The sequence below is a fragment of the Procambarus clarkii genome, chromosome 9 (assembly GCF_040958095.1).
Source record: "Procambarus clarkii isolate CNS0578487 chromosome 9, FALCON_Pclarkii_2.0, whole genome shotgun sequence".
Classification (NCBI taxonomy): domain Eukaryota; kingdom Metazoa; phylum Arthropoda; class Malacostraca; order Decapoda; family Cambaridae; genus Procambarus; species Procambarus clarkii.
Window position 1 is genome coordinate 33,152,303 of NC_091158.1, and position 26,815 is coordinate 33,179,117.

The following is a 26,815-nucleotide window of genomic DNA, read 5'->3' on the forward strand; positions in this document are numbered from 1 at the left end:
CGTCCCCACACCCCCCCTTCACCACTCCACCTCTCCTTGGCCTCACCACCCATCGCATTAGACAACCCCACACATTGTGATCCCTCAGCCCCTCTCCCTCTTATGTCATCACTGCCCTACTCCCATGCTCAGCCCTCCACCCGCCACGTACCCCCTTTTACCTTAAACTCACCCTTGCCCCTAATTCCCCTCTGTCCCGTGCACACACCCTGACTCTTACAACCTCTCTTCTCAACACCCCCTTCCTTATTTCCATACTCCTCTTCCCCCCCTCTTCCTCTCTGTCCCTTTACTTTTCAACCTCTGTCTTATTCTCTGCCTCACTCTACTTCCCAGCGCTCCTTGCCCTCCCCCCTCCTTTGCCTCTCAAATCCTTTGTACCTCTTAGACCCACAATGCCCTTCAAACTTCCTTTATTGACCAGACCCTCTCTACCTCCGGACCCCCACTGTCTCTTAGAGCCCTTCTGCCTCTAATCATCCTCCTCCTCCTCCCTATTGGTGGGCACTTCCCACCTCACAACCACTGTTACGGCCCTCTCGGGACGCAACGGGGTCCTTACTCTGATGTTGTTAGAGGAAGATATATGTATCCGTTCCCGAGCCAGTAGTGGCTGTCAAGGGATGAGATCCGTGACGCAAGTAACTTAAAGGGAGTAGGGAAAGAAAGCTAAGAACTTAATATTATATAATGTCCGTCACCAATAAATAATATATAAAACGGTTACACAAGGGGGGAGGGGTATTAACACTATACAAGGGGATTAATCCATAATCGTGGTCTTCTGCTGAAGACGCTGGTGCCACACCACTTGGTGCTGAGTCCTTGGTGCTTTCTTCGTGGCCTCACGACGTGTCCTCTGAGAATGCCGAGCCTACCCGGGCCACAGGTCAGCCAAAACGCAGGTCCACTGGGGGCACCGTCGTGGAGGCCGTCAACCACACGTCCAGCTGGTCTGCTGGCAGGTACTGAGCCACCAAGGCTGGTACAGCCACTCCACGAACGATATAAGGGGTACGCCCTAGACAGGAGTCTCGTGTGATATCCCAAATCACCCTCCTGTCCTCAATACCCCAGTGGATGATCGTCTCCAACAGTCGGTCCCAGGTAAATCCTTTCACTGCCACTCCACTGGCAGGCTAACACACCACAGTGTTCTTCCGGGGGGACGACGTCACAACAGCTGCAGCAAACTTCACAGTATGGAGACTGGCTGCCTCGGGTAGACTGACTCGACTCCCATCACAGTGGTCCCAGGTCGGCTCTGTAAGCAGACACGTCATCAATAACCGGGACACTAATACACCTCACTTACGGACTCGTGCACAAACACCTGACGTATCCAGTCCATAGATGGCGCTGTCGTCGGAGCACCACCTCACCAGAGGTCAGGAGCGGCGGTGTTGAGCGCTGAACCAGACTGGAAACTGGTCCTCGAGGCCAGTACACGCTGTCCTCACCAGGTGTCGTCGTCCGTTTGGCGGGGGTTTCGGGAGCTGACCCACAGATGGCGTGGTTGTCACTGCTCCAGGCTCGGACGCTGGATCCTGGTTCGTAACACCTCCCCACCAAAAAGAATTTGGTTTGGGGTTCTATAAAAAGAAACACAAACCAAATTAGTACGGCGACACTGTTCCAAATGGACACACATGCTTTATAATCTGGAATGGCGAGGCTGTCTCGTCCACAAAACTGTCCTACTGGGCAATTCCGGCACAATGGGAACTTGAAGATTGAAGGCCATGTCCTGTCTGGCGTAACCTTCCACGTCTCCACTGCGATGTCAAGCAGGGGCGTCATCTCACATCTCTCGAGTACGGATTGGTTTCGACATGATCTCGGGTGACTCGACACTTCCTTATGTCGTGGCACCGATGATGGCTGACCACAGACGGCATTTCTGGTGCCGGTCCGATGGTCCTTCAGGGAGACAGGAACCTGGAATACAGGGGTCTGATAATTCAGAGTGATAGCGACAGCGGGTAAAACAGTACTTACAGCATACTCTACTAGGTCCACACCTAGTCCCAACGGGGCTGTTCGTACGTCGCAGGTGGTATTCGCTCTGTCACCGTCAGGTCGACCAACGTTCCGCATAACGTTGTGTTGAGGCTCAGCAATCACGCGGGGGGTGTCAACCTGTCGGGAACAGTCACTCATATTATCACATGTCGTACCTCCTGTATCAATTATCACCTTCCAGGTCCCTCCTTCAACTGCAACACCTGCAGTACAAATCTCTAATCCCTGGGACCTCTTCACGATGTTCATGGGAGCCACCATCCTTCGGGTCGTCCACTGATCCTTACTGAGAACACATAGAATACATAGGAGAATAAAACAAAATATCGCTAAGAAACATGAGGCCAATTGAGGGATAAGCTTCCCGAGCCAGTCATGTCCATAGCCGGCAACATCCACACGCCTGGCTTGGACCGAAGAGGGCACTAGACCTTTTGAACACACCGCACCTACCTCTGACGTCTGGGAAATCTCTGGCTGGTTCACTACACGCTGTAACTTGCCATACCGCAAGCACACATCCGCCTTCGCTCCAGACTCGTTGGTATCCGTGGATGCCCGCACACAAGGCCTCTCTTCTTGCTCAGGTACCTCTGCCTTCTTAACCTCATGTTCCTCGTCGAGGGAAGAATTAGAAGTCTCTGCTAGAATATCGTCGATCTGCGGGTGAGAGGAAGGATTAAACACACTCCAATCCAGGTCTGTCTTTACCTGGACATTACCATTGCCTGTTACCTCGGACCGTGCTGTTCCGGTAGACTCGTCCGCAACCTTGGGATGATTGGTGCTCCAATCGGTCACCAAGTCGTTGGCTAGTACCACGTCAATCCCAGCCACAGGGAGGGTATCGACTACTGCCAACGCACATGTGCCGCTGAAATAAGGCGAGTCGAGATGTACTGGCACTAATGGGGCGATGTACTGCGTCCTTGGAAACCCAACCAGGACAACCTCTTGTCTCCCGTCCACACTTACTCCCTCGGGTACCGAGCTCTTCATGATCAGGGACTGGGCTGCTCCACTATCTCTGAGCACTACTACAGATCTACCAGTATGATCACTCGATACATACCCGCCTGAAGTGTGAGGGGAAAACAATCTGGGTTCTTCCTGCGTCGTCGTCGACTGGCTTCCTGCTGGTGATGTTCCACAGCTCATCAACATCACCTCCCTTCGTGCACTGCCACCTCTTCTGCCTCGGCACCTAGCAGCTATGTGCCCCTTCTGCCCACAAGTCCAGCACACCATGTTCCTCCTCGGACTACGGTGTTTCGGACTACTAGGACTTGTTCTTCGGGGGCTACTTGGGGGCGTCTTCTTAGCACTTTGTGGGACGGGTCTTTCTTCTTCATCATGAGGTCTGTCGAACCGGCGCTGGTAATTCCTTGGGACGTACTTAGCAGACGGCCTATGAGTCAGGATATACTCTTCAGCCATGGTGGCTGCTGCACTCAAGGTCTCTACCTGCTGTTCCTCTAAGTACGTCTTGAGGTCTCCAGACAAACAATCCTTGAAGTCCTCGAGCAGAATCAGCTGCTCGAGGTCTTCCTTGGTCTCCACCTTCCGAGAGGCACACCATTCCTGGAAAAGTCGCTCCTTGATTGTAGCGAATTCGGTGAAAGTGTGCTCTGAGGTCTTCTTCAGGTTTCTGAACTTTTGCCTATATGCCTCAGGTACCAATTGGTACGCCATGAGCACCACTTTCTTCACCTTGTCGTAATCGCTGGAGTCGTCAAGGGATAACGTAGAGTAGGCGATTTGGGCCTTCCCAGTCAAGACTGACTGTATCATGATGGCCCAATTCTCCCTTGGCCACTCCAAAGAGGCAGCGACTTTCTCGAAGGCTGCAAAGAACTTCGAGACTTCCCTCTCATTGAATTTGGGGACCATTTTGATATTCCTTACCGGATCGAAACCGCCGGTGTCCGTTGTTAGCCTCCGACCACCGCCTAACCGTAATACTTCTAGTTCATGTTGTCTCTGTCTTTCTTTTTCTTCTCTCTCTCGCTGTTTCTCTTCTCTTTCTCGTTCTTCTCTTTCTCGTTTCTCTTCTCTTTCTCGTTCTTCTCTTTCTCGTTTCTCTTCTCTTTCTCGTTCTTCTCTTTCTCGTTTCTCTTCTCTTTCTCGTTCTTCTCTTTCTCGTTTCTCTTCTCTTTCTCGTTTCTCTTCTCTTTCTCTCTCTTCTCTCTCTCGTTTCTCTTCTCTTTCTAATTCTAAACGCCTCATCGCCAATTCCTTTTCTTTTAAGTCTCGTTCCATCTCTAATTTCTTCCATTCTATTTCACGATTTATTTCTAGGGCACGCATCTTGACTGTTAGGAAGCTGATATTAAGCTCACCTGCATCACTGTCAACGTCACTGCCCTTATCTTCCTTTTCCGTGGAAGCTATTTCCTCACCTTCCCTTGTACTAGGAGTCTCGCCTTCCTGTTTCTCTTCTGCCTTCAGGTGCCGGTGAACCTTGGACAAGATCTCCACACGGGAATCACTGGCACGGATCTTGATCTCCAGGTAGGCGCTCACTAGTACAAGTTCCGGTTTGCTCAGATACTTTAATCTGGCCAGACAGTCCACTCTGTTCAGAAAAGCCTGAACATCATCCAGATCATCGATGGTAGCCTTGTCTGCCATTGTCACAGATGGAACACTTAACGAGCACTTAACACACCGTTTACACGTTAGCACTTAACACACCGAGCACTGTTCTACGCCAATATTGCACTTTATCGCACCAAACACTGCACTTGCCAATATTGCACGTAATCACTTCGGGCACCGCACTACCCAATATTGCACTGAATCCAAGCGAACACTTCGCTCTACAATAGTACACCGAATCACTGAGCACCGCACTAGTCAATATTGCACTTAATCGTTTAATCACAGCGAGCACCGCACTGCACAATATCGCACTTGGTCACTCTGAGCACCGTACAGGACGTATAACGTCACAATCGTCGCACACATGGGGAATTATTTACAGGGATTACGCCACTTCACCACCCCTGTCAAACATACTTAACAAGGGGACGGATCCCGCTGGGGATGCCAATTATGTTACGGCCCTCTCGGGACGCAACGGGGTCCTTACTCTGATGTTGTTAGAGGAAGATATATGTATCCGTTCCCGAGCCAGTAGTGGCTATCAAGGGATGAGATCCGTGACGCAAGTAACTTAAAGGGAGTAGGGAAAGAAAGCTAAGAACTTAATATTATATAATGTCCGTCACCCATAAATAATATATAAAACGGTTACACGGGGGGGGGGTATTAACACTATACAAGGGGATTAATCCATAATCGTGGTCTTCTGCTGAAGACGCTGGTGCCACACCACTTGGTGCTGAGTCCTTGGTGCTTTCTTCGTGGCCTCACGACGTGTCCTCTGAGAAATGCCGAGCCTACCCGGGCCTCAGGTCAGCCAAAACGCAGGTCCACTGGGGGCACCGTCGTGGAGGCCGTCAACCACACGTCCAGCTGGTCTGCTGGCAGGTACTGAGCCACCAAGGCTGGTACGGCCACTCCACGAACGATATAAGGGGTACGCCCTAGACAGGAGTCTCGTGTGATATCCCAAATCACCCTCCTGTCCTCAATACCCCAGTGGATGATCGTCTCCAACAGTCGGTCCCGGGTAAATCCTTTCACTGCCACTCCACTGGCAGGCTAACACACCACAGTGTTCTTCCGGGGGGACGACGTCACAACAGCTGCAGCAAACTTCACAGTATGGAGACTGGCTGCCTCGGGTAGACTGACTCGACTCCCATCACAGTGGTCCCAGGTCGGCTCTGTAAGCAGACACGTCATCAATAACCGGGACACTAATACACCTCACTTACGGACTCGTGCACAAACACCTGACGTATCCAGTCCATAGATGGCGCTGTCGTCGGAGCACCACCTCACCAGAGGTCAGGAGCGGCGGTGTTGAGCGCTGAACCAGACTGGAAACTGGTCCTCGAGGCCAGTACACGCTGTCCTCACCAGGTGTCGTCGTCCGTTTGGCGGGGGTTTCGGGAGCTGACCCACAGATGGCGTGGTTGTCACTGCTCCAGGCTTGGACGCTGGATCCGGGTTCGTAACACCACTTACTGTACATAATCCATCTCTCCATCTCTAAATCAATCTCTCACCTGCAGCACACCCCGAGAAAGACAGGTAAGCCGATGAGCTATACGAACTCTGGTAATAGAGTTTCCAAAACGTGTCTCAAGCGTTGATACACCAATGCGGATGGAGTATCCTATAAAGCAGAGGAAATAAATAAAAGGGTTAGTGAAACAGATCCTGACATAATTGAAATAGTGGAAACTAAAGTAAACAATATGATCTTGGAGGCATTTTTTTTTCAGGAGGATGCCAGATGATAAGGAAAGAGAGGATACAGAGAGAGGAAGGGAGGGGGAGTGGCTCTCCCTTTCATCACTTTCACTCCAAACATCTACCACTAACCGGCTATTCATGCCCGTGCAACCACTTGTGGTGGCATGATCTACATCAATCATCATTACATAGTCATTTAAGATGGAGAATGACAGTGAACGACCAAGGCTGACAAGGCATGGAAAACGGTACTATAGAAAATGATATACAGAAAGCCGTAAGAAAATCTGCGAGGTACTGAAGGCCAGTTTCCATGGAGTGTCCACAACCGAGCCTAAGTAGCTCCCATTGTTAGAAGAGATGACCCTAGATGAGAGACTGCCAGATACAGAGGTGACAGCAGAAGATGTATGAAACAACTAACATTACTGGACGAAATTAAAGCAGTTGGACCAGAAAATGGATCACCGTGGATACTAAAAAAGGTAGCGCAGGCCATCAGAGTGCCTCTAGCAAGGATATTTAATGAGTCACTTACAAAGGAAGAGTTTCCCAGTTGCTGGATGAAGGCAAATGAAGAATTTTTTTCAAGAAAGGAGATAAGTATGAGGCACTTAACAACAGACCGCGGAATCACTGATAAGCATCCCCTGCAAAGTACGTGAAAGAATAATCAGGTTTAGATTGGTTCCAAACACACACAATTAAGAATTTGAAACGAAATCCAGTATGGGATCAGAGAAGGGAAATCATACCTAACAAACCTTCTGGAATTCTATGATAAAGGAACAAAAATACGTCAGTACAGGAAAAGATGAGCAGATTGCTAATTTCTGTACTGGCAAAAAGCCTTTGATACAGTCCTGCACAGGAGATTACTACACAAATTTGAAAGGTAAGCGGGAGTAAGTGGATAAGCCCTAACATGGGTAAGGACTTACCTAAGAGGAAGGAGCCAGGAAGAAATAGTGTAGGGCAAGAAGTAACTGGCAAACGGTAACAAGTCGAGTACCTCATGGATTGGTGCTGGGACCAATTCTATCTCTAATATTTGTAAATGACATGTCTACCGGAGTTGAGTCCTATACGCCGATGTTTGTGGATGTAGTGTCATTAATGAGACGAGTTGTGATAAAAGAGGATTGTAGGATCCTCCAAGAGGACTTGAACAAATTGGAGAGATAGTCAGAGAAATTGCTACTGGACTACAATACAAGTGTAAAGTTATGGAAATGGGAATAGGGGACAGGAAATCAAAGGGACAGTATCCAATTAAGAGAAACTTCCTACCAGTGACGACTTGAGAAAGAGACCTGGAAGTGGACGTAAAACCAAATCTAACTCCAGAGCCACACATAAATATGATAAAGTCAGAAACATTCTCTACATTAGTAAAAGTTAGAACATCATTCAGAAACCTAAGTAAGGAAGCATTTAAAGCGCATTACCCTTCTTATGTTAGACCAGTCTTAGAGCATGCAGCCCCCACCTGAAGAAACACATAGGGGAACTGAAAAATGTTCAGAAGTTGTAACGAGGGATGGGTATGAGAATCGAGCAACTGAAAAAACTGAACCTGCCGGAAAAAATACCGGGATTATGATAACGAGAAGAATTATATAGGACTTGAAATTTTGTCCTGTATATACTTATATATTACTTTAAAACATGCAAAATAAAAGACTGATATTCTTATCTTTTACTAAGAGTCCTATGTTGGATTGTAAGGTCAACTCCTCTAGTCTGTGATACAGGTAATGAATGGGCTGTAGGTTTACATCCACTATTCTTAAGGGTTATCAGATATTGATTGCTGAACCACAAGTACCTGTTGGCATTTCAACACATCAGAATTGTATTTTATACAATAGGTTAAATGATAAAACAGTTCTATGACTTCAAATACTGTTTCAGTTCTGAACACTCAAAATTTCAGAACACTGTACAGTTTAGCCTAGCTCTAAGGATATTGCAGCAGACAATAACATTATACTAGTAAACACAACAAGGTAGTTGAATTATACAAACAAGATATATATGCAATTATGCAAACAAGATATTATATACAATAAGATATACAAATATGATAAATTAACGATATCTATGAGACAAAGTTACTGAAAAGAGATTCACGCATGAAAATATTCAGTTAATATTGATAAGATATAGTTATGAAAATGAACATTATGTCCAAAACTTAATGGTTAATTGGGCGTTGCCCCGCTGCCTAACGACTCACAATTTATATATATAGACATATTAAGGTTATAAAGCATGTAAGTGACCAATCTACACTCTGAAACACTCATAATTTTTTCACAAATATAGTACCGAAGCCCAATATGACAAGTTGCCAGAGTCAGTCTCTCTTGTAGAGATTAGGCAGAGTACACACAGAAATCACAATAGCCTGATGCATTAAATGAACAAATCCATAAGGGCTGTGATGAGGGTTCAATCCTACGTCCTTTAAGATCCCAGACGCGCCTTAATCGAATGTGACACGACAGGGTCATAGTCGATTAAGACGCGGCACAGACGTAGACGTCGATTACGACGTGGCACAGACGTAGACGTCGATTGCGACGTGGGACAGACGTAGGTTCGCACCCTCATCATGGCCCTTTATGGATTTGTTCATTAGGCAGAGTATTTTTGATGAAATATAGCACTTCTCTGTTGAATATATCCTTAGTAGAGCTTGCTGAAGGATAGATGCACGCTGTTGCGTTTATCTTTGTTGATGTGGTGGCGGTGGCCTCATGTGTTGAGCCCCTCTCTGCACTCGTATTTATTTAGATAAATGCATCAGGAATTATTCCTAATGTAGTTCAATACTGCCCTGAGTATCTAATGAGCTATCACTGTGGATTATGATTAATTTGTGCGTAAAGTCTTGATGATATAATGTCTCAAGCACCACACATGTGAACACTCTTTTAATATAAACAATAGTTCTGAGCCTCTGGGACATAGTGGACGCTTGCTGTAGCACGCGGTAGCCCCATCCTCTCTCAATGAAGAGGGCCAAGAATGAATATTTATTGGTTATTTTTATTGTTTAGACAGATTTTTTGTGATAAAGTAGGATTATAAGATAAATATATTTTGATTTAATGATTATAGGTAGTACTGGTAGTATGAATTGATTCCTTAACAGATTTGAATTAACTGTTACCGGAAGTCAAATGATGTTCCAGCTGTTTTTAATTAGCTATGTTGTTCTTGAACCTTCTAGATGCTTGAGAATTCCTGTACAAAATCACATAGGCATTTATTAGCCCAATGGCAGATGTCACCATTATGGCATTGTCATGTAGGATCTAGACTGTAAGATTTAGATATGTATGATCTAATAGATCAATCGATGTAGAATTCTGATTGTATGATATAAAAATAATGATTGTGATACAAATCTGATGTAAAATATAGATGTGATATACAAATAATACATTTCTTAGATTATAATATTGATATAGTGCGTTGAAATTCTCACAAACCAGACGACACTAACAAAAAAGAAGGAAGCCGAGAGACACTTAAGGGGGATGCCCAGAGTGGAAATAGATGAAATGTTCATACTGCTTAGCAACAGAACAAGGGGTCATGTCGAAGCTTAAAACTCAGATGAGTCATAGAGATGTTAGAATGTTTTCATTTAGCGTGAGAGAAAATGGAATGATCAAATTGCGCAGGTTGTGGAAGCAAACTCTGTTTAAGGATTAAAAAGTTGACATGACAGGAAAATAGGACAGGAGTCATTGCATTAAACAACTGACGGCTAGAAAAGTGGAGTCCAAGAGCTAATAGTCAGTCGTGAAGGTATAAATAGGTGTGTACACATACGTACATAATTGTGCAAAATAATTTGGTATTTGAGAGAAATATACCTTCAAATGGACGTACAAGAGCGAGATATTTAGGCAGGAGCGTGGGCTTGAGAGAGGTGACCGTAAACGGGTCAGAAGGATAGCACTTGAGATACTCAACGACCCTCAGGCGGTTCGCCAGTGGTCCAGTAACTGTGCAGAAGTCTATTTGTTCCCGCTGGAGCAGACCAATCATCCCGCTGAAGTTGCCCACAGTCATCTCCACTCCCCAGGTGCGATTTGGTTCCTCATGGATTTCGAAACTGTGTATCGATTTGGCTTTGTTAAGTTCTTAACTTAACCTCGTACATTAATAATTATGTTTATGAATACATGTTTTAAGAAATGAAAATAGAGATAAAGGCTTATTGCATAATAACCCATATGTGACTAGGAACGGCGACTGAGGTAAGTGTTGTAAGCCAGAAGAAGGCGATTGTGGAGTTTGTTGGGGTTTGTGGAATCAGAAGGGCGGTTTGGAGCCAAGGGTGATCGTATCCTGTAGTCCAATGTGGTAGACCTAAGAAGAGGTCTGGTTTTCCAAGGTGAGGACCTGTGGACCGTTGAGCCGAGTTGGTACTTGTGTATTGACCCGCACTCGAGTCAGAATATAGAGATATTAACTTTGTGGATGCATGCGTCGTCGTTCCAGTCATTTTGCGGTAAGAGCCTTTGATTGATACAGTTTGATTGTATTAAAAAATCTTCTTATATTGATGCTTAAATTCATGAATTAAGCATGCGTGAAGTGATTATGAAATGATATTAAAGAATTAAGCTGAAACAACATGATGGAAGCGAGAGCGACACATGTTCGCTTAACGAACGCTAGTGATAAACTGGCAGTGTGGTACTGGTGGTAGGATATTGTAAATGTAGACCCGCCTGGAGGAGGAATTAAATTTCGCAGTGTACGGCAAAAGCCCCCGAACGGTCTCAAATGTTGGATTTTTTATTTTTACTATTTTCGTGTTGTTCATGTAAGTTTTTTTTAATTGTAAAGTTGCAGGTTCGTGCATGGTAGCTGTAAGGAGTTCTCATCCATTTTAGGATATGTTGATTAATGGTTTTACTGTTTGTTTGCGATAGGATAAATCAACAGGGAAGAAGTTGTATCAATTATATGGAGGATAAATCCGCAGGGTTCGTTGAACATTTTTCTTTGTGTGAGGAATCCAATGCATCAGTATACTTGATGCAGTGAATGGAGGTGAGAGTGTTTAGTCGTTTTTTATTGACTTACATGCAAAAGCCTATGTTTAATGATGACTATGTGACCTATGCAAAGCAAGACTGATGAAGAGAACGGTAGCCTAGTGTGGCACAATTTAACATACAGAGACTCCATGGAGGAATAACAATTGAAGCAGTGATCCTCAACATTGACATTTTACTATATTCTTAAGTAGTTGTTTGTGCATTGATTCAAAGAGGTAAGTATTTTTCTGATGAATAGTGATTACAACGTTTAATATATTGATAACGAGTTCTGCACTGATACTATATATATATGCACATGACATAATATCCAAAACTGTTGATTGAATAATGTTTGAAGAGGGTTGACCAAGTTAAGTGCTACGAGTTGGGAACCCCCATCCAAGGCACCATTTAATCTTTATACTTTATTTGTTTTTAATAAATCTTTGTCTATAAGACAACTTTGTTTGCTCTGGTTCCTGTGAGGGTTTAACTGAGAAAAAAAAAGAGAGTCAATAGACTCGACCTGTGGACGGGATAATAAAGAGAGAAAATAAGGGGAACTGTAATGGAGGATAACCGAATTACGTGAGAGTAGGGCAAGTCATCAGTTGTTTAGTTTGAGGGTGTGACCTCATGATAGCAGGTGATTATTGAGCGCTGAGTTTCATTTTTGATGACACTAAACACCTTCTACACAGTTTGATGCAAATCCAGATAGTGCCTGACAGTGTGGTGTCAGAGAAAGTAGCAGCACGAGAGGGTATCTGATCTACTTGTGTTTTTTTATTGTTTACCATTTGTTACATGTTGAGGGCCATGTCAGAGATTACCCCTCATTATTTAAAACATTTTGAGATAAATTGGAAGCCCTGTCCGGGAGCTCCTCATTCATATAACATTGGTAACACAACTGCGTGCCAGCTTTCCAGTCATGTGCATGCATCACCTACAGTAAACAAAGTTTAGATAATTGGTTAAGATAATTGGTAGTACATAATTTTGAATGGAGTACTTAAACATTTCTTAGACGCCATTCACAGAATTATGTCTGAATTCGGCGATTTCTGTTCACATTCAGTTTCATAATGAGGCAAAGTATGTGAACAGTTATGCAGAGAGAATACATTTAGACAAGTCTCCGTCAGCAGTTGGTGCAAACTCTTAAACGTTCTTGTTGCCAAGCCTAAGTCTAGCAAAAGTAACTCTAGAAGAGTAATAACATTATTGGAAGATCCATAAATGTGTGGTTCTTCCTGCATAAGACAGTGATGATATACGGAGTAATTGTAAGAATTTCACTGTGCCTAAAGTCTACTAGGTTTTGTCACAGTTCCTTGTTTATTACTACCCTCAAGCTGCTCAAAGGCATGCGAAGATGGTAATAAATTTCCTCTTTAAGAGCACTTGTTCTGGCGAACTCGTGAGTTCTCTTATGCATTCGGAGACCCGTATGAGAACTTAAGAATGGTCCAGGACGGACCGAAACGTTGTCGTCCCTTCACCTTCTAGCGTGGTCTGGTCAACATACTTTAGCCACGTTATTGTGACTCATCGCCTGCAGTATGAGAAAGAATCAACAGTAAACAAACTCACCGTCATTGATTAATTTGCTATACATGGGTTGCTCATAATTATATATCATGAACAGCAAGCAGGTTCTGAGGATCAAGACGTAAGAACCAGTTCTGTTATCTCCTTATATTCTGTTATTATGACTCTGAAACTTTTCTTGTTGGTCAGGATTCCATACCCGGCAGGTATCTTATAGAAGTTATATCATCCACCCCATGATACATTTACCCAATGATACATCTGCCACACATATTTCTCCAACTTAGACTCGAGCCTTTCTGAAGCACAGTATTAAGGAATTTTAAGATTAGGAACGTGTAGTACACCTGTTGTCAGTCGTGTGTCACAAGTTGATAACATTAATATTATCAACTTGTGAAAGGCACGACAAAGTGAGAGTGCCTCTCACTTTATCATCATGCAAGGCACGACTTGCCGTCTCTAATTTCATGTTGCCTCTTCATACCAGTTTTGTACTACCAAATGCTCTGCCGTTCGTTTCTTGAGCATTTTTCCACTTCTTTCCTCAGAATAAAATATATGATAGCGAAATCGGCCTGTTCTTTAGGACTATTTGCCTGACATCTTTCATGAATATCGGCACTATTTTATATTTTATATAAATATTTTGAAGTTTCCGTTTATAACGTTGAGCTGAAGGCCACAGACGGTAGGTATTTATAATATGATCATGATGCAGAGGGTACTAACGTGACTGCATCAATGAGAAAATCCGTAGGAGCCGTGATGAGGGCACGAACCAATGCGGTGGTAGTTCCCACGCACAGGCTCTAGCGACTACACCGTGACATGGTATAAGGATTGCAACCTGAAGACTTTTCTACTGAACCTTCCTGATGAAGGTTCGAACGCTCATCCCGACTTCTACGGATTTTCTCTCTGATCATGACGTTCCAGTGTCTCAGTCTCTACCCCTGTTCGTGGGCGAGTGTGGTAGTGTAACTATTACACTCGACTCTCTTTGAATAATATTTTTGTAAAGCTTCTGAATGAGCGTCTAGCACTTGTGCTGCCGTTTGGTCTACCTCTTCACTTCCTCCACACTCTTGTATTAGCTGAACTTTCTCCACTATATTTTCAGCTTTTAGGAGCATGTTCTCAAATGCTTCTCCGTATTTTGAAGAAGCCACGAAATTGTTTAGGTAAATTTGATTTGATTAGGGTGAGACGTAAATTATTACATGAGACATTTCTTGTGCTCCAAGGTGGATTTAAGTCTTAGTTGATTAGCAGTGAGTTGCTGTCTGAGATTCTCCGTATTACTTCGGAGTTAATGTCTCTAGTCGTTTCCTTTATTTAAATATTCCTCGACACTGATGATCGAAATAATCATACATTTCAGTGTTATTTCATCATCTTGTTCAGTAATTCCCAACAATGGAGCAGCGTACAGCTGAGCTCAGGGAAATGCATATGCAGTTAAAGGAAGGGGGTGGAAATAGGATGTGGGAGAAAATGGAGAACAAATGCCATTGGGAAAAAGTGACAGTGGTGAAGTGAGAGCAGTAATGAATGGTAGCTCAACAGAGGGAGTGGTATGAAGTGATGGAAGTCAGGTGAGGACTTCGAGAAGGTAAGGTTGATAGTGGTTGAAGGATAAAAGGAGGAGAATGGGTGTACATTGTACAGATGACTGTTAGTTTTCAGACGCTCAAAATTCATATTTAAGCTGCAAACAAATACCAGTTTGCGTATATGTGCTTACACAAAAAGGTGAGATAATTATGTATTGCCTAAAATTTAACACAATTATATTACGTGAAGTTGAGCGTGGCAGCGAAAGTGTGGATGAGCCGGGCATCAATGGAGTCTCTCAACAGGACGGTTGTGCCTGGGGCCTCGTTCACCCGCTGGTAGTCCACGTATGGGAAGTATTGTGTTGGTGTGGCTATTCTCATCTTGTTGCCCATGAGATCTTGTAAGCTTTCTGTCGGGGACGGTTTTATTGTGTTGATGATGTATATTTAAAATGTATAAATATATATATATATATATATATATATATGTCGTACCTAGTAGCCAGAACGCACTTCTCAGCCTACTATGCAAGGCCCGATTTGCCTAATAAGCCAGGTTTTCCTGAATTAATAAATTTTCTCTATTTTTTTTCTTACGAAATGATAAAGCTACCCATTTCATTATATATGAGGTCAATTTTTTTTTTATTGGAGTTAAAATTAACGTAGATATATGACAGAACCTAACCAACCCTACCTAACCTAACCTAACCTATCTTTGTAGGTTAGGTTCGGTTAGGTAGCCGAAAAAGTTTGGTTAGGTTAGGTTAGGTAGTCGAAAAAACATTAATTTATGAAAACTTGGCTTATTAGGCAAATCGGGCCTTGCGTAGTAGGCTGAGAAGTGCGTTCTGGCAACTAGGTACGACATATATATATATATATATATATATATATATATATATATATATATATATATATATATATATATATATATGTATATATATATGACTGAAAACTCACACCCCAGAAGTGACTCGAACCCATACTGCCAAGAGCAACGCAACTGGTATCTACAGGACGCCTTAATCTGCTTGACCGTCAAGACGGTTAGGTGAGGTGGTGGTTTTCTATTTAGTTTTTCAGGTAAACTCAAATATTCACAATATATTTGACAGTACGATTTAATACTAAGTGAAAATAAGTACAATTCCTAACTGCTATGAATAGTACATAATTGTACTTACTTGTCTTCTTACATTTACCACCCCATTTTTTGGAGGAGTGGCTGATATATTATAATGGATCTTAATTAACTAAAATTAATCTGCATTATTTATCCAAATAATTCAGAACTATTTGGAGAAATAATTATCCTCGTATTCAGGAGTATTTATTATTTTATCACGAACATCAGTGATTTGTTCAACTGAGCACAAATAACGGAAATTATTTGAATGTTAATTATATGAACAATAATTCACATGTATCGTTATTGGGGATTAAATAATTTTGTGAAATATTATGTATAAATTATATGTATCAAGACTGCAAAATTTAATTAGGTTTTTAATTTAGAAATGCAATTTTAACGCATTATTTAATTTTTCAATATTAATACCTAAGTAATTGTAAAAACAGCTTGTACTGTACTGGAATATTAATGATATTATGAGTGTTTAGTATAATAAATAATTTATTAATAAACTTGCTACAGTCCCGTAATGCTTGAATAAAGATGAAGGAAAGAACAAATTTGTGTGTGTTTTAAAAAACACAAATTTTCGCATGTAACCTACAACCTCTCTCACAGGCATTGTATACAGTACATTGAGAAAGGCTGTAGGTTACACCCAAAAATGTGCTTTTTAATACATATATATTGGGTCTTTCTTTCACCTTTAAATTATTTATTATTAGAAATGTAACTGTTAGTTCAGAAAGTACATTTTAAGATGCATTTACGTAATATTTTTTATTACAGGTTCTATGAAGGTCAGTCTGGAGAATGTTCATCCTTAAATATTCATGAAGCTGAGAAGTCAAATGCTGCTAGAGAGCTTCATATAGATTCTGGTATTGAGAACTTACCGTGGAAGAGGTCGTCCCAGGGAAGGTCGGGTGAGTTGATGTTCATGTTGTGGACGAGTTGGGCGTCAGCTTCCCCGTTGTTGCAGTACAGACACCGCCTGTACACCCTCACGCCACCCGAAGCTGCCGGGTCGTGACAAATCAAACTGAATTACACCGTGAAAAATTGCTGGGAATTGAGTCAAGGATATATATTTTTCTGAAGCTAAGACACCATGGACTTTTGATGAGTCAATCTGAAAATTCATACCTTGGTTACCTTGAGATGATTTCGGGGCTTAACGACCCCGAAGTCCGATCGGCGACCAGACCTCCGCGTTGCGGACTGGTCAACCAGGCTGTTGGACGCAGCTGCTCGCAACTTGATATATGAGTCACAGCCTGGTTGATCAGGTATCCTTTGGAGGTGTTTGTCAAGTTCTCTCTTGAAAACTGAAGGGTCAGCATGTTCATACCCATTACCCAATTACACTCTAGAGCAATTTGCTTCATCAACACAAACGTAACTAAATATCCAAATTCAATAGTTATATCCCTTGAAACAATAGAAATAACACTGGCAATAAATTATTCCAAATAATTCTCGGTTTCTGGTCATAGTCGTGTATGACTTTGTTCAAGCGTTCGTGTCTGGCTGAGGGTGAGCTAAAACATTCACCTGGAGTCCATATTAGCAATGTCCCAATATTACTTTTAGTCACTTCCTGTGGAAATAAGTTTTCTTTTCCATTAGACATGGTAGTCTCGGAACTAACATAGTGTCATTGATACCTTTACAGTAATTTTTGCTCTTGCTCCACAGAACTCCATAACTTAGTAAAGTATATTTTACTACAACAACGAGATAACTCTGTGGTGATTCATGAGATTCTGAGCAATAAGTTGCATCTTTAACCCAGGCTGCAATATCTACAGTACTTATCCAGCAACTGATTATCTTATAAACGACTTATCATTTTAATAATGATAATTCATTGTGTCAGGAGACAGGAAGCAAGAGTGTATTCATGCACTTTAGGCTTATATCGGAGTTCTCCCCCCCCCCACACCCCTCAGGTCAAATTACTTACCCCTCCCAGGATGCAACACCACAGCAAGCTGACTAACTCCTAAGTACCCACTTACTGCTAGGTGAACAGAAATATCTCTTGCCCCATGATTATTAATAAATCCAGTCATTATATTAAACTTGTCTGCTGTTATTGTTTAACTTTATATATATCCTTAAGGCATCATCCTTCATCTACTGTTCAGTCTTGAGCAAGACTGTAATGTTCAGTACGAACATTACAGTCTTGAACATTATCATACAATCAGACAGACCGCTTTCATTTTCTTTTATTTTTATTATTATTTGTTTCATTAACCTATTTCAATGTTTCCCTCCATAAGTTAACAATAAATTACTTATTTTCCATAGCATAGTAGGCTCGTTTCTCATTATAATGCTAATTGACGTATTAGGTCATTCATGAACCTTAACTGTTTTGAGAAGAGGTCACAGCTAGCCCTGGAGTGATTATAAGAACCGGCGTAGAAGTGTAAATATATTAGTCACAAGTAGAGAGTGATAATTGTTTCAAAAACATAAGGGCAAAAGACTATTGAATTCGCAGATATTTATCTGGGATTTCAATTCAGGAAATCACACTCTCCACGACAATGTTATGTAAATGTAACGCAAGTGTGGTAGTAACGTGGCCAGAGGAATCAATTTGGACCTGATTAATAAACCATCTTTTTCCACTTTTTAATTATCTTTGGGGCCTGCATGTAATAATGAATCGAGAGAACAATGTATGCATAAAATAATCGACGCAGCTACATTTTATAGCGAGTTTTAGAGTCCTCCAGGGATTTGTGCTAATTGGTTCGATGATGATAAACAAAACATACAATCTAAAATGTTATGGAAATTACTCTCTTAACCATTCTATTTACGCCTTCATGATAAATCTCTTAGAGTATATGGGCAGGGTTTGTGGGCGGTGGTCATCAAGAAACAACCTGGAGATCATTAAGGTCGACCACCCCATCACTCAGGACACATATGTTTATTCTCTAGAATTTAAGTGTTTTGCTTGTCCCCCCCCCCTACTTGAAGATTTTGGGCTGTATTTATTATCGAAAGAGATCTGTTTACAGTTCGATCATGCTGTAACCGCCTCCAGTACTCACGTCTTGGAAAATTCGGGTTTTGCCTGCCAGATGGGGTTGACTTCGGCTGTGCTCTCCAGTATTTGCTGACGCAGGCTGGTGTGCAGTCGTTTGGTGGTGTTGTTCGCGGGGACTTGAGTCTGCGTTTACCTGTGTGATGGGGGGTGTCTCTCTCCCCGGTGCTGCGTTTATTGACGTTTGGATTTGAATTTTCCAGGAATATGGACTTCCAGTTCGTGGATGTAGCCTCGTTTGACGTGTTGACGATTGCCTTGGAGGACGTAGAAAATGTCCATCTCATTTTAAGTCACCGTGCAGTTGTTAAGCTGTGTTCCCCGGTTATCTACAGGGATTTTATCGAGCGCTATGATGGATGCTCCTTCCTGCCGATGCGGGTTCTGTAGTTGTTTCAGAGCGCACTGGCACGTCCACGTTACCACGCATTCATTTAGCCCCCTTCGAGTTTCTCGAGGTGCTGTAGCGGCGCTATTTTGGACAGTTTGGTTGGGTGTTGTCCATCAAGATGAACGCTCTCTCGTCCGGCCGGTGAAGGGTGTCCAGAATGGGATCCGCATGCGGACCATGTGGCTGAAGGCTGATATTCCTTCCGCAGCCAAGCTGATGGGGGTATTACATCGGGGTGTTCTACGCTCGGCAGCAGCGTACCTGCTTCCATTGCGGTTTGGCGGGGCACCTGGCTGTGGGGTACTGTACAGGAAGCATGGACCAGGTGAATCTCTTTCGGGAGCAGGTCTTTTCCCCCCCCTCTGGAGGTGCTTGACCCTTCTGGGTGTGATGGCGAGTGTGTGTGCCCAAGGATGCTGTGCCTGTGCAGAGTGATGCTGCTGGGTCTTCCGTCGTTGCGGTGCTGGTTACTGCGGGCCTCCCTGGTTGGGAATGTGGGGGTCGTGGTAGTGGACAGTGCAGCCCGTCCCCCGTCGCCGGCTTCTCCGCCTCTGGCGCCCCTGACTGCCTCGTCTCCAGATAAGGTATCTTCCATGCGTGTTGATGTGGATGCGCATGAGGTGCAGTCTTCTGTCGTGTGTGGTCTGATGCCCCCACTTGTCAAAGCTGCAGTACTGCAGGATCGTGCTATGTGTGGTGTTGCGCATACCAATGGGGGTTCTGTTGCGGTGCCTCGTGATGGGTGTGATAGTTCTGACGACCAGCGATCTGTCTCCAAGCATTCGAGGCGAGCTCGGACTGTGTCTCCTCCTCGTGGTTTGCCCTGGGCCGATGTGCAGTCTTCTGTGAATTCTGATGTGGGTGGTGAGCATGCTGATGTTGAGGTGCTTGTAGCTCCAGCAGGCCGTGTGGGGGCTATGGCAGATCCTGTGGTGGCGCCGGTGAGGGCTGACGGTGCAGTGGGTGTTCCCTTGATGGCGGTAGTTGGTTGTGTGAAGGCCGTTTCACCTGTTACTGTGTATGGTTGATTGATGAAGATAAAGGCAACCAAAAGGTGGCACGGGCATGAATAGCCCGTAAGTGGTGGCCCTTTTGAGCCATTGCCAGTATCAAGAACTGATACTGGAGATCTGTGGAGGTGCTACTGCACCCTGCGTGACAGGAGATATCTCCCATGCTTGATGATTGATTGATTGATTGATAAAGATTAAGCCACCCAAGAGGTGGCTTGGGCATGAATAGCCCGTATTTTCTATACAGTAATTCTTTTCAGTATTCTGAGGTTTAATATCAATTGTCATTGAATCGTCAAGCTGTTATCACGGGGGAGGATACTGCTTGACAGTCTTTATATTACTGTGTCTTCCCTGGGCGCCTTTGTGTCCCTGGATGCTATATGCCTTAGATGGGAGGTTGTGGACCCGGTTCCCATATTGCCTTCGCTGGGGGTGGAGATTCGGACATTATGAATCGTTCACGTTACGGTGTACCCCGGACGGACGAAGTGTGGGCTGTGTGGGACGCTTACGTGTTGCGCTATCCGTATAGTGAGTATCCAGAATAAATATCGTCGTTCTGTATCCTTGCTATACTTATAATGAACATTTCTATGGTCCAGGTGACTGCCACTGATTCCTCTGACTAACGAAATATTACTGTTTTTGACATTATACTTTGTGCCTCTGTGTTTGGTGTTAGTGTTCCCTTTCATATGTTTCTGTGTAAAAAAAAATCTCTGTTCCCATGTACTTGTGCTGTGTTTTGTTCTGTGTTCTGTTTTGTGGGGTACTTTGGTAGCTTTTATTTTATTTTATTTTATTTATGTCGCATGCCGTTGGCATTAAAAAATATCATGTCTCTACTGCCAGGTTCTTTACAAATTGCTAATTTCATTTGCAATTTGCACTAAAGGAAAATCCACCTAACCTTCAAACTCTAATCCCCACGCCACATCTGGAAATACCTTCACCTAATATTTACTTACCTTACTTGAACTCTCTTGTAAATATTTGTCGCTCGTAAATATTTAATAGTTGTTGGACATACATTGGGCCTTTAAACAATTCATTACACCCCAAAGACTTGTTAACCTGGTATAATCTCAATTCTAGTAGCTTGGCCTGCATTTTAGAATGCAAAAGGAGGGTGAATGAATGATGCCATAGGAAGATTATTAGGTAATTACAATAAACAAAGCACAGATATTATTGACAAAATCGATTCAAAGAAAAAAATGAGAGGAGAAATTTCATCTTCAATTTCAACATGTGATTAATTCAACACGGCAATTAATCTTGGTAAAACCAAACCTTCAGAATCCCCCTCCCCATCCGGCCCGTTTGCGCCGTGAGGGGGCTTAGTAGACGGCTGCGGGAGTGTGATGCTCCGTGGGACAGTCCTCTGTCCTTTTGTGGCCTTGCACTCCTGCTGCTGTCTTCTCTAATTGTGCCGGATCGCTTTTCATTTTCCTTTTGTTTCGTTTTTCTCCCCCCTCTTCTCCTATCTGCTTGTCGTTTCCTGCCGACCTTATGCTTGTTTTGGTTATTCCTTTGGACGTCTTCTATTTTGACGCCCGGGTGTTTGAGGAGGCATACTCTTGAACCCGCAGAACTGTAGTACCTGACGTCTCGAGCGAGGGGAACCTTTTATTGTCAATCCCCCTTTCGTCCCTGAACCCGATCTCGACGGACTGACAGTTTTTAAGGTGGCGTTTGTGGGGCGTATACTCACGACGCTCCCCTGGGGGGCCCCGGCATGATCAGCAATAGCCTCCTGTTGGGTGTCCTGCCTCTAATTGTGGCTCCATGGTGAGTATGGGGGTACATTCGTGGATGAATTTCTTTCTCTTCTTCTATATGTCGTTGAATGTTTCTGTTGTACCCTCTCAGGCTCGTGGGGTGGGCAACCAAGCCCCCGAGTCGGCTTGTATTGGAAGACCGGGCTCTGTAGCCCCCGCTGCATTGGGACCCGACCTTGCTCCTCCTTTGATCGTCCTGACTTCTTCCCCCAGCTCCCCTCCCTCCTCTGTGGTTGGGTCGAGCCTCAAGCCCCCAGTGGTAACCACTTCGTCCCCTGGTGTGGCTACGTCTCTCGTTGTGACTACTGCACCTTTTGAACCCTCTCTCTCTGGGGGTTCTCAACGCCGTCAGCGCCACGGCCGCACTCGCTCGTTTCCTTCCTGTACTGATGCGTATCAGGCCTTGTTTGGTCCTGCTTCGTGGGCCAAATACTTTGATCTCCTCCCTCTTGATTCTGCGCCTCCTGACGATTTCTCCCTCCATCGGCATCTCGTTGATTCTGTGGATGCGTCTGTTACTTTCAACCCCACTCGTCTCGGTACACGTGTCGTTGCTGCTCCTTCTCAGGATGCAGCTTCCCGCTTGGCTGCCTTATCCTGCCTTGGCAAGATCCCTGTTCAGGAATCAAAGAACGCTCGGTTGAATGCCAGTGTTGGCACTATTTTCCTCCCGCCACATGTTGCAACCGGTGTTCGAAATCTGCAGGACTGTCACGAAGACATTCGGCATATCCTTGATGCCCAAGGCCTTTCTGTCCTCCAGGTTGACTCGTTTACTCGTCCCCCTCGTGGTCGTCGCCGTCAACCCCTTCGAGTTGTGAAGATCATCTTTGAGGGTAGGACCCTTCCATCCTCTGTCATTCTTACTGGTGCCAGGTGCTCTGTCCAGGAGTATATTCCTTCTCCTTGGCTTTGTAACAAGTGCTGGAGGTTTGGGCATGGTGCCCTCCGCTGCTCTGGGACTGTCTCTCTCTGTCCTTTGTGTGGGAGCGAAGGTCACTCACGTCAGAGTGCACTTCTCCCCAAGCTCGCTGCCTCAACTGCGGTGAGGCTCATCCTATCTTCTCCCGTGCCTGTATCCATTACAAGCTTGAGGCAGCCGTCCTCAACTTGAAGCACCGGGAGCGTTTATCTTTTCCCGAGGCGAGGCGCCAGGTTCGCCGGCTCCCGCCTCATGCTAACGTCTCTAATGCTCGCGTGTTGAGCTCTTCCTCTCCTCGTCCTTCCCACCTTCCTCAGACTCACAACCGTTTCCGGGCCTTGGATCCTGATATGCCCACTGCCCCCTCCTCTGTTCCTTTGAGTTCTGTCCCGAAAGGTCCCCCTCCTGGTCCTCTGTCTGGGGTTCCCCTTCTTTCTACCCGGTCTGTCATGTCTCCTGTGTCTTCTTCCCCGTCTCCCTCCGATCCTCCTTCCCATCCTTCTCCTCCATCTACTGACTCTCCCCGCCGCCTGTCGGTGCCGGCGAATGTCCATCGCTCTCCTAATGGCCGTCGTGTGTGCTCTCGTTCAGCTTCTCCTGTTGAGACGCTGGAATCTGTTGCCCGGTACGTAGTTGCTGGGACACCGGTCTCTACGTCAGAAGCATAAGCCTGACTCCTCTCCTTCCTCTTCCTCGGCCCCTACTACTGGCTCTATTGCTCCTTCCCCTCCCATTTCAGTTGTTGCGCCCCCTGTTCCTGCTATGGAGGTTTCTTTGGCCCCTGCTTCCCTCTTGGTTGCTGCCCTTGCTGAGGTGCGCTCCCCTCTTTCTACTCCCCCTCTTCCTGCTGCTGTCCTTGACCGCTCCTCTCTGTTGTCTCCTCCTCTTCCTCCTCCGGACCCCGCCCGCCCACCTCTGGTCTGTTCTCCTGCTTCCTTCCCTCCGTCTTTGCTCAGTTTACCCATGCCCCCTTGTTACGAATCTCACTAGGATTCTGCATTACTCTTGATTCTCATATTACTTTATTGTCTTGTTCTTTAATATAGCATCTAGTTGTATGATATAAGATTTGTATGTTATATATATATATTATAGCATGCAGTAGTGTGCATGAGTTACATTATATTGTGTGAGGCTTTTGGTGTTAATTTCTCATGTAGTTTCTCCGTGTGGGCGGTTGACCATATTTGGGATATGGCCAGTGTGGGAACATTGTTGTCAATTGAGTGTTTATAGTTTCACCTTAAATTATGCCCATATTTGGTTTCTGTATTATTATATAGAATGTTGTACCAGTGTTTACTATTCTTTAGTTTAACAATGTTTTGAATATTAGTGCTGCGTTTTATTATTAGATTTTCCACAATGTTTTGTGTGGACGGTTAGTTGATTATTTGGTAGACGCTTGGCCTGCGGTCCAAGGCGTGGGCAGAAGCGTGGCAGCTGAAGTCGAGTGAAGATGTGTTTTAAGTTAAGTCCTTGGTCACTGTTATTTTAGCCCATATAAATGTTAATTATCTGGTTAGATCATATTGTATATATCTCTCTAATTAATCCATGTCTTAGTGATAGTGCTCATGTCTCAATAAGGAGGTTATTCTATGATTTGCATGCTGAAGAATATTTCTGGTTGTTATTATTGATACCTTTAAGTGTTTTTTATGATTGTCCCCCTTAGCATAAATATATTGTTCTCCATTTTTATGCAGTGATTTATATTTACCCCTAGACAGTTGTTGGCAAGGCCGATTTATTATTTTCTTTATTGCACTGTGGGGAGAAGAACCTTATTTAGTCTCAAGGGTGGTAACAAATGAGGGCCTGTGTCCGGGAGAATAAACCTTAATTCCCTGTAATGTTGTACAATTAACAGTGCTAATTATTAATAGCAATTGCCTTCCTAGGTACTCTGATTATCTAGTGACACCTAATCAAGCCTGTGAAATTATCTGTTCAATCTGAGCTGCTGTGAAAACTCAACGCTTCACGATTTGAGGTAAGTGTTTAGCTTGTGCCAGGGGCCAAGCATAATTTTCAGTGTTGTTTCAAGTGTAAGTTGTGATTATTGAGCCAACCATGGAGGATCAGGTTGCTGCGCTGGTAGATCTGCCAAATTTTGGTAAAATTAAAGACTTAAAGAAGTCTGGTTTGTTATTGCTGGCTGATAAATTGAACCTAGCTATTCCCAGTAAAATGTTGAAAGCTCAAGTGTTAAGAGTGATTGTCACACACTTGGTGGAGGAGGAGAGACTTGAAGAAGAGTGTTTGGGAGAGTTAGAAGAAGAGTCAAGTGACAAGGTGGCAATCTTAAAGTTGGAGTTGGAGACTAAATTAGAAATGGCTAGGTTGGAAGCAGACAAGCAGAGGTTAGAGTTGCAGAACCAGACAAAACATCTTGAGTTGGAGGCTCAGTTAAGACTAGCAGAGCAGCAGACTAGACAACTAGAAATTCAGCAGAGTATGGCTGAAAATAATAACAGGTTAGAACAGCAGAGAATTGCAGCAGGGCAAGGTAACACTAGTAATAATCCAGAGAGTACAAATAGTTCTAAGTACAGTAAACATGTAGAATTACCTAAGTTTAATGAAGAAGATCCAGAAATATTTTTCTTGCATTTTAAGAAACTAGCAGTCAGCATGAACTGGCCTGTCGATCAATGGGTTAGCATATTACAAGGACAATTTAAGGGTAAAGCTCAAGAGGTATTTGCATCTTTGCCGGCTGAGAATTCTTTCGATTTTAAATTTGTTCAGCAGAGTATTTTGAATGCTTACCAGCAGATCCCAGAGGCACATAGAATAAAATTTAGAAGTTTAAAAAGAGCACATGACCAGACTATTTCTGACTTTGTAAGAGTAAAATCAAATCACTTTGACAGATGGATTAAAGCACTTAATATTACTGAGTTTGAGACTTTAAGAGACCTCATAGTAACTGAGGAAGTAGTGGGATGTCTACCAGAGAAATTAGCTTTATTTATGGCTGAAAATAAACAAACCACTGATCTTATCAAATTAGCCAAGCTAGCTGATGAACATGAACTACTTACAAAAGTACCTTTCAGAGCACCAATTAACCATTTTAATGCTAGAACTAATCATTATGCTCATAAAAACCATGTTTTCCATACTCGACCAGCTACTTCACCTTCTCCCCTTAACCCTTCTCCTGTAAAGCCTAAATCTGAGAAACCGACAGGGTTGTCACCCTCAAGTAATGCAGTGATTAAGCCTGCAGTGGGTTCGGCTGTTCCGACCACTGGCAGGTATTGCACGCATTGCAGGAGAAGAGGTCATGTGGTAAATTCATGTTATGCTTTGCACCCTGAGTTGAGACCAACTGGTCTAATTTTGAGTAGGGGTTTGCAAACCATTAATGCCAATGTTGCTCCAGTCATGCCCAAGTGGATGACTAATTTTGATCCATACCTACATTCGGGAACCCTACTATGTACTAGTGGAACCTGGAAACCAGTCCAGTTGTTAAGGGACACTGGTGCTTCCCAGTCTTTAATTTCTCGCCGTGTTCTTACTGATGTTAGCACAGAAGACACTGGAGAGGTAGTCCAGCCTGTGTTGTGACCAGATCCATGGGTAAGCAGAATGTGGTAAGTCCTGTTACTACCAAGGTGGATGTTCTCGAGGCCAGGACCCCTTCAGACAGGGAGGTGGAGGTGGACCTTGAAGATACATTTTTAGCTCACATGGATGTCGAGAGTGAGGCCGGTGCCAAAGCCCTAATTTATTCTGACCCAGATGGTCTGGAAGAGGTGGCCCAGGTACCAATTCCTTGCCCGCTCGCTCCAGTTGTAGAGTTCCAGACCTTGCGTAAGTTACAGAGTACTGATCCTAGTCTTGCTGAGTGTTATGCAGAAGCAGCCGACTCCATTGATACTTTGGAGGAGAGTACGGGTTGTTATTTCAAGGATCAATGTCTGATGAGAAGATGGAGACCATCAGGAACTCCCTCATC

General features: G+C 44.0%; 1 protein-coding gene across 1 annotated transcript in view; it reads right to left on the reverse strand.

Moving 5' to 3' along the window:
- LOC123752484 (glutamate receptor ionotropic, delta-1-like) overlaps positions 1 to 26,815 on the reverse strand; it is a 61,667-nt gene that overhangs the window by 22,871 nt on the left and 11,981 nt on the right. Inside the window, exons 3-5 of the mRNA XM_045734531.2 lie at positions 16,562 to 16,684; positions 14,772 to 14,940; positions 10,239 to 10,480 (exon numbers count right to left, since the gene is read on the reverse strand). Coding sequence (XP_045590487.2) covers positions 10,239 to 10,480; positions 14,772 to 14,940; positions 16,562 to 16,684 — 534 coding nt within the window. The remainder of the gene's footprint in view (positions 1 to 10,238; positions 10,481 to 14,771; positions 14,941 to 16,561; positions 16,685 to 26,815) is intronic.